At 41.3% G+C, this 15,000-nt stretch overlaps 1 protein-coding gene across 1 annotated transcript in view; it reads right to left on the bottom strand.

The window, feature by feature from the left end:
- Positions 1-9,570: 9,570 nt before the first annotated feature.
- The window catches only part of LOC114659720 (tyrosine-protein phosphatase non-receptor type substrate 1-like), a 104,606-nt gene continuing 99,176 nt past the window's right edge, over positions 9,571-15,000 (bottom strand). Inside the window, exon 11 of the mRNA XM_028812347.2 lies at positions 9,571-11,568. Coding sequence (XP_028668180.1) covers positions 11,278-11,568 — 291 coding nt within the window. The 3' untranslated portion in view covers positions 9,571-11,277. The remainder of the gene's footprint in view (positions 11,569-15,000) is intronic.

Below are 15,000 nucleotides of genomic sequence, written 5' to 3' on the forward strand. Positions count from 1 at the left end.
CACTAACTCAATGAATTATTAAAGCAGTGGTGCCCCACCCTGCATAGTTTTGCGGCCAGTGCCTCAGGATTAGGTCCCAGGAACCCTGTAATGGGTCCAGAAAATGTTTGCATGAACATATGAGAGGGTTTTATATGCGTGTCTTTTTCTTCATATTGCATCATTGTTATTTGTTCTGAGGGAACAAGCAAAAATGTCATTATTCTAACGCATGGACACCTGACAATAACCCAGAACTAAAGGGGTCTACTTATTTTTGCACACTTGAAATTAAAGGATTTTCTTTTTTTTACTTTACGCTTTGTTAAAAGAACAATGATACCATCAAATGTTGTTATTGCTGTTGTCCTCAATTTCCCAAAGCTGATTGGATTGATTCCATCATTAAGGTCTTGGTCGCCCTTCCTGACACTAACCCTTCTCTGTTTTTCTAGGATTTTTGATCCTTTCCGGTACTTTCTTAGATATCTCTCCCACTTTGTGGTACCCCTGACTAATCTCATTTCGTGTTCTGTCCTTTTTTGTATCTCCACACATCCATCTCAACATTTTTATTTCTAACTTCTTCTCCTGTGCTCTCCTTACCACTCATTTCTAAGCTGCAGACATCATCCGTGGTCTCCCCACTGCCCTACCTTTAAACTTTGCCTTAATTCTTTGATAACACGAAAGATAGATAGATAGATAGATAGATAGATAGATAGATAGATAGATAGATAGATAGATAGATAGATAGATAGATAGATAGATAGATAGATAGATAGATAGATAGATAGATAGATAGATAGATAGATAGATAGATAGATAGATAGTCCAGCAGCAGCATACTGATAAAGAAACAATATTAAATTAAAGAGTGATAACAATGAAGGTATAACAGACAGACAATAACTTCTTCCAATTGCTCCATTAACACTGCACTCTATGGGTATCTCTGCATATAATTCTTCATCTTGGACCACCACTGATTCTAGATATTTCAGCTTCTCCCCTCTTTTCAATGGCTCTCCTTTTCAGGCTAACTTCTGAATCCTGATCATCGACTGTCTTCTTCCTGTTTATCTTCCATCCTCTGTCTTGCAAAGCCCTTCTCCATTCTTCCGACTTGTTCTGCACTTTCCCTTTTGTGGTGCTACTCACCCCAACATCATCAGCAAAAACCCTAAACCGGGTGGGACAGTTTTTTTATCCCAGGAGTCAACAGCTCCATAGCCATATCAAAGAGGAGAAGAACCTCAAGAAGACCCCTGGTGCAGACCTCCTCTAATTGGGATCTCATCTGTTACCCCAAACCAAGTTCTCACTCCTTCATACATATCCTAGACAATCCTCACACTCTCCTCTGGTTTTCCTTTCTCTCTCATGCACCTCCAGACCTTCTCCAAATTGATAAACGCCATATGTAAACCTTTTTGTTTTTCACAATGCTTCTTTATCAGCGGTCTCAATGCAAAGACTGCATTTCTTGTTCCTCTCCTTGGCATAAAACCAAATGTCTCCTCTCCTGTGGTGGTCTTATCCACTTCTATGCCTTTTTTCCCCAAATTTACAATATGTTTAACACCAGCTTTATCCCTCTATAGTTTCCAAAATCTTGAAAATCACCCTTCCTCTCTGCTGATATTTTCTCCTGTTCTTCGATGTTTTGCATTGGATCCCTCAGCACATCTACTCCACCTTCCTAGCTCTGGTGTGGTAAGCAGTTTCACCGATGCTAACATTATCTTCTCCTTCTTACCCTGCAGCCAAAAAATAGGACGCCTGACTCCACCCATCCACCCAGAGAGAGCTCCGCCCCATCCGGTCGCGGCCCTATAAAATCAGCCTATTCCCAGAAAGGTGGAGTCAGACACCAAACCTGACACTCCCGACCCCTTGCCCTTGTGATTTAACTAACACATTGCATTTTATTGTTGTTTGTGCCGTTTCTTGGCTGTCTTTTCTGTTGATATTTAGAAGGGTTATCAGGATGGGACCCCAAGCTTTCTTTAGCAATTCTAGTTGCCTGCTTTCCCAGCCACCATTACAATAGACAAAGGTATAATCAATAATACAAGGTCTGTCTACTAAATAACAATAGCAGTAGAGTGTTAACAGTAATGGCCACAGCATAAAGGATCTGAGGGTCACTGTGCTTATGGGTAATTTCAAGACCCAACAGGAGCGGAGAGAATGGGAATACAAACTTATGCTTAAATTCAATACTCTACAAAATGGTCTGAATAGGGACAAGAGTTTTATTACCAGAAATGTGGACTAACAGACTGACTGACTAGGGAATCCATTCCCAGACGGGTTTATCCATTCCCGGGAATTTGGGAATCCTGCATGTCATTCCCAGGATGACACAGTGCACAGGCATCTCATGTGTGAACGGTTTTAGAACGACCAACACTTATTTTTAATAAAACTACTGCAATATGTTGACACAAATAAAAGACTAACCTTATCTACAAGCAGTTCATGCTGTCATATAGGTACACGTATCTTTAGTTGCGGTAACAAGAGTGTGCACAATGTGTCCAGCGTGCGGTCGTCCAGGAGAGAGCACACTTTCATGCAGAGTACGCCAGCCGCTGAGAAAGCACGCTCTGCCTCCACTGAAGTAGGCGGCACAGTCATCAGATACCGATACTTTTGTTCTAAACAATCCCCGTGCTTGCCGTTGCTCTGAACCACCGCCATTTCAGCTTTTACTGATGCATCCAGTTTCTTGTCATCATTCTGTGATGGCAAGTTTCTTGGCACAGATAATGTGGATGCAACAGACTGACGCATTGCAATTTCAAGTTGCTGTTCAAAGCTGTTGTCTGATGAAGTGCGAGCTGCAGCGATGGCACCACCTTAATTATTTTTAACTATAACTGTTATTTCTTGATGGATTTTTACACTTTTGCACGCTATATATGCGAGCTTGGCCGTTTCCGTTTCCCCGGGAATTACAGAAGTTTTATTCCCGGGAATGCGGGAATGAAAAATGTCCGGGAACCTGGGAGCCCGGGAATGGATTCCCTATGACTGACCAGCTGGCTACTTCAGAGGTCCCATCTTACAGACAATGCACTTCAAAAAAACCTTCCAGGACTTTCTCTAGTGATGGTTATCTTATCTCTACATTTTATCAGTTCATTGTTCTCTTCTTTCATGGTTAATTCATCTAAGGTTTATTAATTTTGCTAACATTTGAACAAAAATCACTTTGCTGTCCCAATATCAGCAAGAGGATTTTTCAGTTTCTTTGTTACACCTCGCCTGATGAAGGAGCCTTAGCTGCCTCGAAAGCGTGCATTTGTAATCCATTTAGTTAGCCAATAAAAGGTGTCATTTCACCCTACATTCTCCTGTACTAAATAACGAGACTGTGATTCTCTCTCTTAAACAATGCAGTGAGAACTGATGATGAGCACTTGCCGTGCCGCTTTAAACCTGTCCAAACCTGCATGACAAGCGACACCACTCTCTTCCGTTGAGTTGATGGCCAGTCATCGTTTAATGCAGTTGTGTTTCTCCTCGTGTGCCAGAATCCTGTGAAGTTTAAAAGCTGATCAACGTGTCAATTTGAAATTTTTACTAAAACTTTTGAAAAGCTTTCTGAGGCTTACGGGGAGCTGCATGTCTCGTGCGCATGTTTTTCTTAAATTGAAATCTACTCTCTCTCTCTATATATATATAAAATCCTAAGCCTAAAAGTGCAACGATTTTATGTCACGTTTTTTGTAACGCATTAAATCGGGCTTATTTTACAACCTACATACTGTATATATGTTTGATACCATTCTTTTCAGAATTTATTGAACTTTAACGTGATGTTGTTAGATTTTCAGATTCTTATTCTGTATTTAAATTATAAACTAAAAAATATCAAGAACTCACATCCAACGAGACGAGACTTTGTGCCAAGAGATTTAACCACGCCCGATGCCAGAAATAAAAGACAAAGAGTAGCACAGCTGCTGTACAGGCTTTTAAATGTTCGAAGCACCACACAAGATGCAGATCACATGGCACGGCAGCAGTAACAGCAAGTGAGCAGCTGATCGAGCAAAGAGGAGGTAAAAATAAAACTGTATTTGCTTCCCATTGTATCACCGTTTAAGAGGGGGTTTCGGAGGAGCGACCGCGTCTCTCTGGGGTGCGTTCAGCCCCACTCTTCACAACACAAGTGACAGAGATGCAAAGTGGCTGGCGTGTAGCGCAGGCCACGGAGGTTGGTGAACAAAGTGAGCAGGGGGTAAGCCCCCTAGTCAGTGCTTAAAGGAACACATTTTGAGTCAACGGATGCAGTAAAGAAGAAAACGCCTTGAAACAGCTGACAGAAACTGATCTGCTCCACACCATCGACCAGTGGAAACCAAGACTCCATCGGTACGTAACTGCGAATGGGGGGTATATCGAAGGGGATAAGTGTTCTATCTTATATATAAACATTTACGCATGGAAGTGTGTCTGTCTGTCTGTCTGTCTGGCCTGGGGTAAGGGCTCCACCTTTGAGGAAACAGAAACTCGTTCAGCTGCTAATACACAAGCGATGCGATCACGTCGGCAAAACAAATCCTCCTAGGAGAGAGACGCCCAGAGCAGTTCCTTTCAATTACGTTTCAGTAGTTTCTAGGACCCCTGGCTTTTTTACAGCACAGCCTTACATAGCTAACATGGTACGTGTCAAAGTAACATCCACATGAATGCCAGCACCCAAGGTTTGCCAGAAGAACATTGCACAGAGCATCTCACTGCCTCCACTGGCTTGTCTTCTTCCCATAGTGCATCCTGCTGCCATCTCTTCCCCAGGTCAAAGGAAAATGTGATTCATTAGCCCAATACACCATCTTCCACTATTCTATGGTCCAGTTCTGATGTTTACGTGCCCGTTTTGGGCACTTTCGGTGATGGATAGGGGACAGCATAGGCACTCTGACCATCCTGCGGCAATACAGTAAGCTATGATGCACTGTGTGTTCTCACACCTTTCTCTCATGGCCACCATTACAGTTTCTAATTTGTGATATGGTAGTTCTTTTATGAGATCAGACCAGATGGGTTAGCCTTCACTCCCCGTGTGCATCAATGAGCCTCAGGTGCCCATGACCCTGTCTCTAGTTCACTGGTTGTCCTTCCTTGGTCCACTTTTGCTAGATACTAACCAGTTGTGTATGGAGCACACCACACAAGACTTGTCATTTTGGAGATGCTCTGACCCGGTCATCTAGCCATCACAATTTAGCCCTCGTGAAACTCACTCTAAAACTTATGCTATTTCCTGCTTTTAACACATCACCTTCAAGAACTGACTGTTCACTTGTGGCCTGATATGTGCCACCCTTTAACAGGTGCCATTGTAACAAGATAATCCATGGCATTCATGACACCTGGCAGTGGTTTGAATGTTGTGGCTGATAGGAGCCAATATATATTTACATAGATAGCTGAAAGGCACTATATGATAGATAGATAGATAGATAGATAGATAGATAGATAGATAGATAGATAGATAGATAGATAGATAGATAGATAGATAGATAGATAGATAGATAGATAGATAGATAGATAGATAGATAGATAGATATGAAAGGCACTATATAATAGATAGATAGATAGATAGATAGATAGATAGATAGATAGATAGATAGATAGATAGATAGATAGATAGATAGATGTGAAAGGCACTATATAATAGATAGATAGATAGATAGATAGATAGATAGATAGATAGATAGATAGATATGAAAGGCACTATATAATAGATAGATAGATAGATAGATAGATAGATAGATAGATAGATAGATAGATAGATAGATAGATAGATGTGAAAGGCACTATATAATAGATAGATAGATAGATAGATAGATAGATAGATAGATAGATAGATAGATAGATAGATAGATAGATAGATAGATAGATAGATAGATAGATAGAAACTTTATTTCAAATATCTAAGATAGATTTATTTATTTTTTAAAATAAACTTACCATGCTCAATAGTAGAAAACACCAACACATTAATAAAAAACAGTCAGAAATTTTACAAGACAGAAAACAATTAATAATTTCTTTACTTCACTACTACTCCCCCAGTACACTCCTCCTACTCCACATATAAATTCACATAATTAGCTATGATAAACTGATACACAGATTGATATGTATAAAAAAAAATTATTACAACATCAGAACATTTTGGATTCAATGATGGTGTGTAAAATGAGGGGAAAATCCCCTTATCAAATGACTTAATCCAATACCCAGATTTGCAATAACTATTCCTACTAATTAAACATCCCACTGCCAAACCCATTCAATCCAATTCAGGGTCACGGGGACTACACCCTATCCTGACAGCAGTGGGCACAAGGCAGAAATCAGATTGGTAAAGGTGTCCCTCCATTGCAAGGTCCACTCACTCCCACTGACATTCACATTCAGATTATCAATTTACCCCAAAATCATTTTTGGGCGTTTGGGTACAGAGTCCAGTGAATTTCAGATAAGGACATTATACCCAGTGATCATGGTGCCATAAACTAGTAACGTGCTGCATGCTGATTAACACAAGCAAGTAGAAATTTCTCTGTACTCAGTACTTGTGATAATAATGACCCTTCTTCCATAGCCATTTCTATTTTTATATTGGGATGATTTTTTGATGTGATTTTTATAGCTGGATGCCTTTCCTGATGCCAACCATCCCCATTTATCCAACTTGAGACCATCTCCTTTATAATTCCATTAAACATTAAGTAAAAAACCAAAAAGTTTGGACCATAACCCACCCAGTGGTTGTCTATCTGTGAGTGCCCTCATTTTGAAATTATGGAACTATGTTGCCCTCTTGTGGAAAGCTTCTGTTATTGCTATCAGCTCATACCTTATGGATTAGCAGGAAACAGAAGATCACTTCAAAGTGTGTAGCCATGCTGCTCTGCTGTGTCTTGGGCCGGTTGTTCGAATGGATGAGTCTTCGACTTGTCCAGATAGTCCTGTATGATATCCATGCAGACACCATAGCCCAGGAAGACTGCCACCTATTGTATCGGGTTCGGGGCAAATCGTCAATGTGATTGGTGTCCCCCTGTCCTTCCATTAAACTGGACTCTTAACCAGGTAAGAAGCCTCGAATGATCCCAGCCAGAACACCAGCCCATGCCTGATGTCCAATACAATAGATTAACCGTATTTTTCCTCTATATACAGGTGCTGGTCATAAAATTAGAATATCATGACAAAGTTGATTTATTTCAGTAATTCCATTCAAAAAGTGAAACTTGTATATTAGATTCATTCATTACACACAGACTGATGTTTAATCAAATGTTTATTTCTTTTAATGTTGATGATTATAACTGACAACTAATGAAAGTCCCAAATTCAGTATCTCGGAAAATTAGAATATTGTGACAAGGTTCAATATTGAAGACACCTGGTGCCACACTCTAATCAGCTAATTAACTCAAAACACCTGCCAAAGCCTTTAAAGGGGCTCTCAGTCGAGTTCTGTGGGCCACACACTCATGGGGAAGACTGCTGACTTGACAGTTGTCCAAAAGACAACCATTGACACCTTGCACAAGGAGGGCAAGACACAAAAGGTCATTGCTAAAGAGGCTGGCTGTCCACAGAGCTCTGTGTCCAAGCACATTAATAGAGAGGCGAAGGGAAGGACAAGATGTGGTAGAAAAAAGTGGACAAGCAATAGGGATAACCGCACCCTGGAGAGGATTGGGAAACAAAACCCATTCAAAAATGTGGGGGAGATTCACAAAGAGTGGACTGCAGCTGGAGTCAGTGCTTCAAGAACCACCAGGCACAGACGTATGCAAGACATGGGTTTCAGCTGTCGCATTCCTTGTGTCAAGCCACTCCTGAACAAGAGACAGCGTCAGAAGCGTCTCGCCTGGGCTAAAGACAAAAAGGACTGGACTGCTGCTTTCTGATGAAAGCAAATTTTGCATTTCCTTTGGAAATCAAGGTCCCAGAGTCTGGAGGAAGAGAGGAGAGGCACAGAATCCACGTTGCGTGAGGTCCAGTGTAAAGTTTCCACAGTCAGTGATGGTTTGGGGTGCCATGTCATCTGCTGGCGTTGGTCCATTGTGTTTTCTGAGGTCCAAGGTAAACGCAGCCGTCTACCAGGAAGTTTTAGTGCAGTTCATGCTTCCTGCTGCTGACGAACTTTATGGAGATGCAGATTTCATTTTCCAACAGGACCTGGCACCCCTCACACAGTGCCAAAGCTACCAGTACCTGGTTTAAGGACCATGGTATCCCTGTTCTTGATTGGCCAGCAAACTCGCCTGACCTTAACCCCATAGAAAATCTATGGGGTATTGTGAAGAGGAAGATGCAATACGCCAGACCCAACAATTCAAAAGAGCTGAAGGCCACTATCAGAGCAACATGGGCTCTCATAACACCTGAGCAGTGCCACAGACTGATCAACTCCATGTCACGCCGCATTGCTGCAGTAATCCAGGCCAAAGGAGCCCAACTAAATATTGAGTGCTGTACATGCTCATACTTTTCATGTTCATACCTTTCAGTTGGCCAACATTTCTAAAAATCCTTTTTTTGCATTGGTCTTAATTGATATTCTAATTTTCCGAGATCCTGAATTTGGGACTTTCATTAGTTGTCAGTTATAATCATCAACATTAAAAGAAATAAACCTTTGAAATACATCAGTCTGTGTGTAATGAATGAATCTAATATACAAGTTTCACTTTTTGAATGGAATTACTGAAATAAATCAACTTTGTCATGATATTCTAATTTTATGACCAGCACCTGTATATTTATAACTTTATATTATAAACTCAAGAAATATAACCAACAACAACCTCCAATGACACAAGGAATTACAAAAAAAATAATTTTTGATTACATCTTGCCTGAAGAAGGGGCCTGAGTTGCCTCGAAAGCTTGCATATTGTAATCTTTTTAGTTGGCCAATAAAGGGGGTCATTTTGCTTGACTTCTCACTACATTCATAATGACTAACACGGTACAACACCCTAGTACTAAAAAAAAAAAAAAAAAAAAAAAACACTTCTAACTTTAGTAAAAAGAAGATAATAGTCCAAGTGAGGCATTGATCAAGTTTATTGCCACAAGTATGAAGGACCGCCAGTTGTGTTTCTTCCTCAATTCACCTAAAAAATTCATTGGCTGGAGGTCCTCAGTGTTGGTGTGTCAGAGAGGACGTGCAGCGTTGCTCATAATGGCACTCAGCTTTGTCTTCATTCTCTTTGCTTCGACCTCCTAGGGGTTCAGAGTGTGTCCCGTCACTGACCCGGCCCTTTTAATCCCACCGCTGATTCGGTGGGCCGCTCTTGAAGTGATGTTACCAGCCCAACACGCCACAGTGTAGAATATCGCAGTGGCCATCACAGAGTTAGAGAAGATGTAGCAGACGTCACTACCCACATATACAGCCAATTATTTTATCATAAATAAGCAAGTAATTAAACGAATTATCATTAGCATCAGCTAACTGAGGATGGCATCACTCCTCGTGAACATCAAAAGCAACAAAATGACAATGGAAGCTAAATTCTTAGGTTTTATTTATTTTGTAAACTGTTTTTTTACACATATGCTATATATATGCAAAATGAAACAGTCCTAAACCCGAACTGAAATAGAGTGATGGTCCTTCCTCAGTGGCTGAGCCCCTCTTCTTCTGATCAATCTAGCAACTCACTGGCACACTATTTCACTATTGGAATACAGCATGGGTGAAATCTCTAATAAAGGTCAGGGGTCACAGTGAAAAGTTCAAAATGCTGACCCCACCTCCCCCCTCCCCACACACACACACACACACACACAGCCCCCATTTTAGGCCCATTACAACTAATTGTGCCTCATGTGTTGATTCACTAAGGGACCCCACAGCGATGTTACAGCAGTGATGAGCACGGCCATCCAGTTACTCAGTGCTGGTCTGTGCCCTCTTGTGTCCCCCAGTCCCCGAGTCCATTTATTTCAGGTTAACTAACTCCAAAGAATATTTCATCCACTAACGGCATATTTTCCATATCCTCAAAACATGTGCACTTTTTTGTTCTTGGCATTCTGCAGTAACTGTTGTAATAAATTCATATTCTGGCTGAATGCCTGATAAAGCATTGGTCAAGTAAAATAAACATTTTTTATCTTCTCTCTCCACAATGGACATGTATCAAGACCCAGTGGACATTCATGAGAATGTCATCATCATCATTAGAACGTCTCTGCTCATTTAGGACTTTCCAAGTGTTCCTGGATTTTCTAGCCAGAAAGACTGAGGAACCTGGCCGGTATGTTGTAGTGGAAGAGTGTTTCTAAATAACGTTTTTTAAATAAATTAATACAAAATATAAGAAATAAAAAGTAAAAAAATGAACTGTGCCCACTGATGACCGAGACCAGTTCAGTAATACATTTAGAAAAGAAAAAATAGCACAACACGGCATTAACTAGAAAAGACATTAAATCAAACCTCCTGTGACCTCTGACCTCTCTAGGGCATGTTGATGAGTTTAGATCCCAGTATGGGCACCATCTGGGTGTGGAATGGGCACATTTTCCTCAGACCCATGTGACTGGTGACCTAAAATAACTGCTGTCTCAGTAAGAATTGGCATTGAGAGTGAGTGTGCCCTGTGGTGGACTGGCAACAATGATCCAAAGATGGACTCCAACTCTCAGCCACTTTGAAACTAAACAATCATAATAATTCAATAACTGATAAGAGATGGATGAAGAGAGGTTTAGTAGATGGATGGATAGATAGACTATCCATCCATCCATCCATCCAGTTTCCAACCCGCTGAATCCGAACACAGGGTCACGGGGGTCTGCTGGAGCCAATCCCAGCCAACACAGGGCACAAGGCAGGAAACAATCCTGGGCAGGGTGCCAACCCACCGCAGGACACACACAAACACACCCACACACCAAGCACACACTAGGGCCAATTTAGAAACGCCAATCCACCTAACCAGCATGTCTTTGGACCGTGGGAGGAAACCGGAGCGCCCGGAGGAAACCCACGCAGACACGGGGAGAACATGCAAACTCCACGCAGGGAGGACCCGGGAATCGAACCCAGGTCCCCAGATCTCCCAACTGCGAGGCAGCAGCGCTACCCACTGCGCCACCGTGCCGCCTAGATCGACTAGTTTAGGGGCAATAAGCAATAGTAAGTTGCAATAGAAACTTCATTAAGTATAAAATGTGGCAAAACTAAGGAGTCGAGAGCAACCTTTTTCCCTTTCGCACAGGTGACATGTAGCGAGGCTCGCTCTAATAGTACAGCACGGAGTCTTGTACCCGCTTTGTTTTGCGGGTGAAGTTGACAGCGGCGTATTCCGTGTTCTCCTCCTGTAATGTGCTCTGGGCCTGCACCGTGTCAGTCTTAGGCTTTGTCCGCAGGTTTACCACGCTGGCGTAGGTCACCTCGTCATCCTGACTTTGTTTAGGGCGGTTACAAGCAACTTCGGCGTACTCGGTTGGCTCCGTGGCAGGTCTTTGTCCTTTGTTGGCATTCTGAAGATTATGAAGATCCAAACTGGCATATTCTACCTCTGTGTTTTTCTGGAAATTAAACATTAAAAATAAACATCACTTATATATAAAATAATATATAATAATAATAAAAAAAAATATATATATATATATATATATATATATATATATATATATATATATATATATATATATATATATATATATATATATATATATATATATAATGATATCTATACTAATTAATAAAAGGCAAAGCCCTCACTAACTCACTGACTGACTGACTGACTCACTGACTGACTGACTCATCACTAATTCTGCAACTTCCCGTGTAGGTGGAAGGCTGAAATTTGGCAGGCTGATTCCTTACAGCTTACTTACAAAAGTTAGGCAGGTTTCATTTTGAAATTCAACGCGTAATGGTCATAACTGGAACCTCTTTTTTCACAATATACTGTAATGGACGGCAGCTCAATGGCCATGGGAGGAGGAGTTGAGTGTCATGTCATCACGCCTCCCACGTAATCACGTGAAAAGACTGTGAACGCAGTAGGGACAAATGAAGGAGGAGCCGCAAACAGCGAAGAACAAAAAATTCATTAAATAATAAGAAGGGAGCGAGTGAAGCATACAAGCATGTTCATAAGGGAAACAAAGCATGGTGTAAAACGTAAGTTTAAATTAAGTTTATAGAAACGCTCCCGCTGCGGATTGCAATAACATATTCGCGAGATAAAAGTTTAATGGGAAGACACGAGGTATAAACGAACCACACGCCGTAGCGCAACGTTAGGGGCAACAGTTTCAACCATTCTATGATCTGCTTCTCGCAACTGAAAGACGGCACATGGCGGATGTTAGCCGACTTGCTGACTGCAACGTTAGGGGCTTCAACTCTGCCGCTGACGATAGAGATTCGATTCCCGAGAGGGGATGCAGTGAGTGTGTATGACTGATGAGCCCAGAATTAGGGAGAAACACGTGTCGCATACTCTTTGCATTATTTGAAAGTAAACTATTACAACCATTCTATGATCAGCTTCTGGGAACAGAAAGAGGGCACGTGGCGGATGTAAGGCGACTTCCTGACCAACCACAAGCGTAACCTGGCAGGTAACCATCCATACAGTCAGATTGTGATTCAGAAAACGAATGCCATGAATGTAATTACCACGATCTACATACTGTCAAATAAACGAAACACACGCCGTAGTGCGACAGCTGTGAAAAGCGAGGTTCACAAAAAAACAGATCCTTAAATTGTTATTGGTATATTTTCGATCCGTTTAAAAAGGTTTTATTTTCTTCTTAAAAAATTTAAAGCAGTACTTCGCCGCAACGAAGCGCGAGAATTTGGCTATATATATCTGCTTCTCACAATTAAAAGAGGGCACGTGGCGGATTTTAGACGACTTCATGACCAAACATAAGTGTTACCTGCCAGGTAGGGTTACCACTTTTAATACAAAAAAATAAGGGACGCATACTGCAACGGGTGCCACATCCCAGTGCCAACAGTTTGCAGACTCTACTTAAAAGACCCACCCTCCTCACTGGACAGTTAAAAAGACCAATCAAACTAACGATGACATCAAGTATTACCCAATCAAAAGTAGGAAAGGAGGCATCTTCATAAAATGCGTGTGGGATGATTTGCATGAGACGCTGCTTTAAAAAAAATGATAAAAAAAATACGGGACAAATCCCGTCCTGTATTGATTCAAAATGGGACGCGCAATTTCATTCTCAAATACGGGACGATTCCTTATTTTAAAGGACGGGTGGCAACCCTACAGTGCCAGGTAATCACCCATACAATCAGATTGTGATTCAGACTAGGAATGCAATGGATGTAATTCCCTCCGATCTACATACAAGGCGAAAGTCTTGCAACATTCACAGATGATGGTTTGAGATAAGTACACCATAGAACATAAAAGAGCTTATGAAGCCTTGAACCGAAAAAAGCAAGATCTCAGAGATCGTAAAAAAAAAAATAGGAGGTAATGTTGTTTTACTCGCTGTAGATTTTAGTCAAACATTACCAGTTATTTCACGAGGGAGACCAGCAGATGAACTCAACGCGTGTTTAAAATCCATGCTTCTCCCACGCTCGGTTATATGTCGCGTGTTCTCGGGTAGGTGCACCAAAAAATGTATACATTTAAGCATGTAATGGGCAAACAAAAAATGAGGTATACCCGAAGGCACTGCAGTAGTACTTAATGTAACTTTACTTCTTAAATGTTAATGTTTTACTGTTTAATAATTTATACGCTTCTTATATGTTGTTCAAATTCTTTTATCAAAATACCAGTGACAGCGCAATGCACGATAACGTGGAGTGAATACACCATACGCATCCGCCCACGGCCGCCCTGGTGTGCGCAGATAGGAGTTGATTCTACAATAAAATAAAATAAAGATAAAAAGAGTAATACAATCATCACCCATAAAGCGGATAGTAGACGTGACGTACTATATGTGTACCAGATTTCAAGTCAATAGGTGAAACGGTTTGCGAGCTACAGGTGATTTAAAATCCTGGACAGACAAACGAATAGCCATGGTAGCAAATTATAGAAGAAGATTTTACTGTTTAATAATTTATATTTATATGAAATGTGCTTCTTATATATTACTTCATATTCTCATATGATAATGATGTTAATGTTGTTTATATTGATTTCTATGTTATTGAAACTGCATGTATGTTTTTAAAATGTTTCCTTTTCTTTTTCATAACCTCTTTAACACACTACTTCTCCGCTGCGAAGCGCGGGTATTTTGCTATTTATCTATATATATATATATATAAAGGAGAGTTGGGATCCGAGAGACTGTGTTTGTGGAGGGATGGAGAGTTAAGGCAGGTGTTGGAGTCACGTGATCATCTCCCCTCCCATTCACCTCATTTCGCTCCGAGCTGAGCCAAGTATACGTTGCATGCTCAAGAGTAAGCTCAGTGCACAACTTGGTCATATTACAACCGGAGGGGCGAACTGACAACATGGTATACAAAGAGATCCTTAACAAATAATTATTGGTATAATTTCCCTCAGTTTATTATTTAAAATTTTAAAGCAGTATTTCGTGCTGCGAAGCGCGGGTATTTTGCTATATATATATATATATATATATATATATTGTGGCAGGTGGCCGGGTGCAGCCCTCAATCAGCCGCCTATATAACGAGCCGCCGCCCTGCAATCAAGGCTGGAGTCGGGTGAGGAGGTGGACGAGGTCAGAGGAGGCGGCAAGGAGAGGCCCTGAGAGTGTGTGTAGTGAAGAGACGGCTTGGAGGAGAAGCCAGGACTTTGGGAGACTGTTGGGGTTTGTTGGTGGCGGTGCACTTAGTGACTTGTGTATAATAATAGTGTAAATAAATGTGTGGTGATGGACTGCAACGTGTCTGCCTGTCTGTGTCCGGGCTGTTCCCTTCTACAGTGGCGTAGTCGGCAGGATGCTGCACCTGGCACAAGGTGCGGACCTGCATATAGT

This window comes from Erpetoichthys calabaricus, chromosome 10, assembly GCF_900747795.2.
Source record: "Erpetoichthys calabaricus chromosome 10, fErpCal1.3, whole genome shotgun sequence".
NCBI classification, from domain to species: domain Eukaryota; kingdom Metazoa; phylum Chordata; class Cladistia; order Polypteriformes; family Polypteridae; genus Erpetoichthys; species Erpetoichthys calabaricus.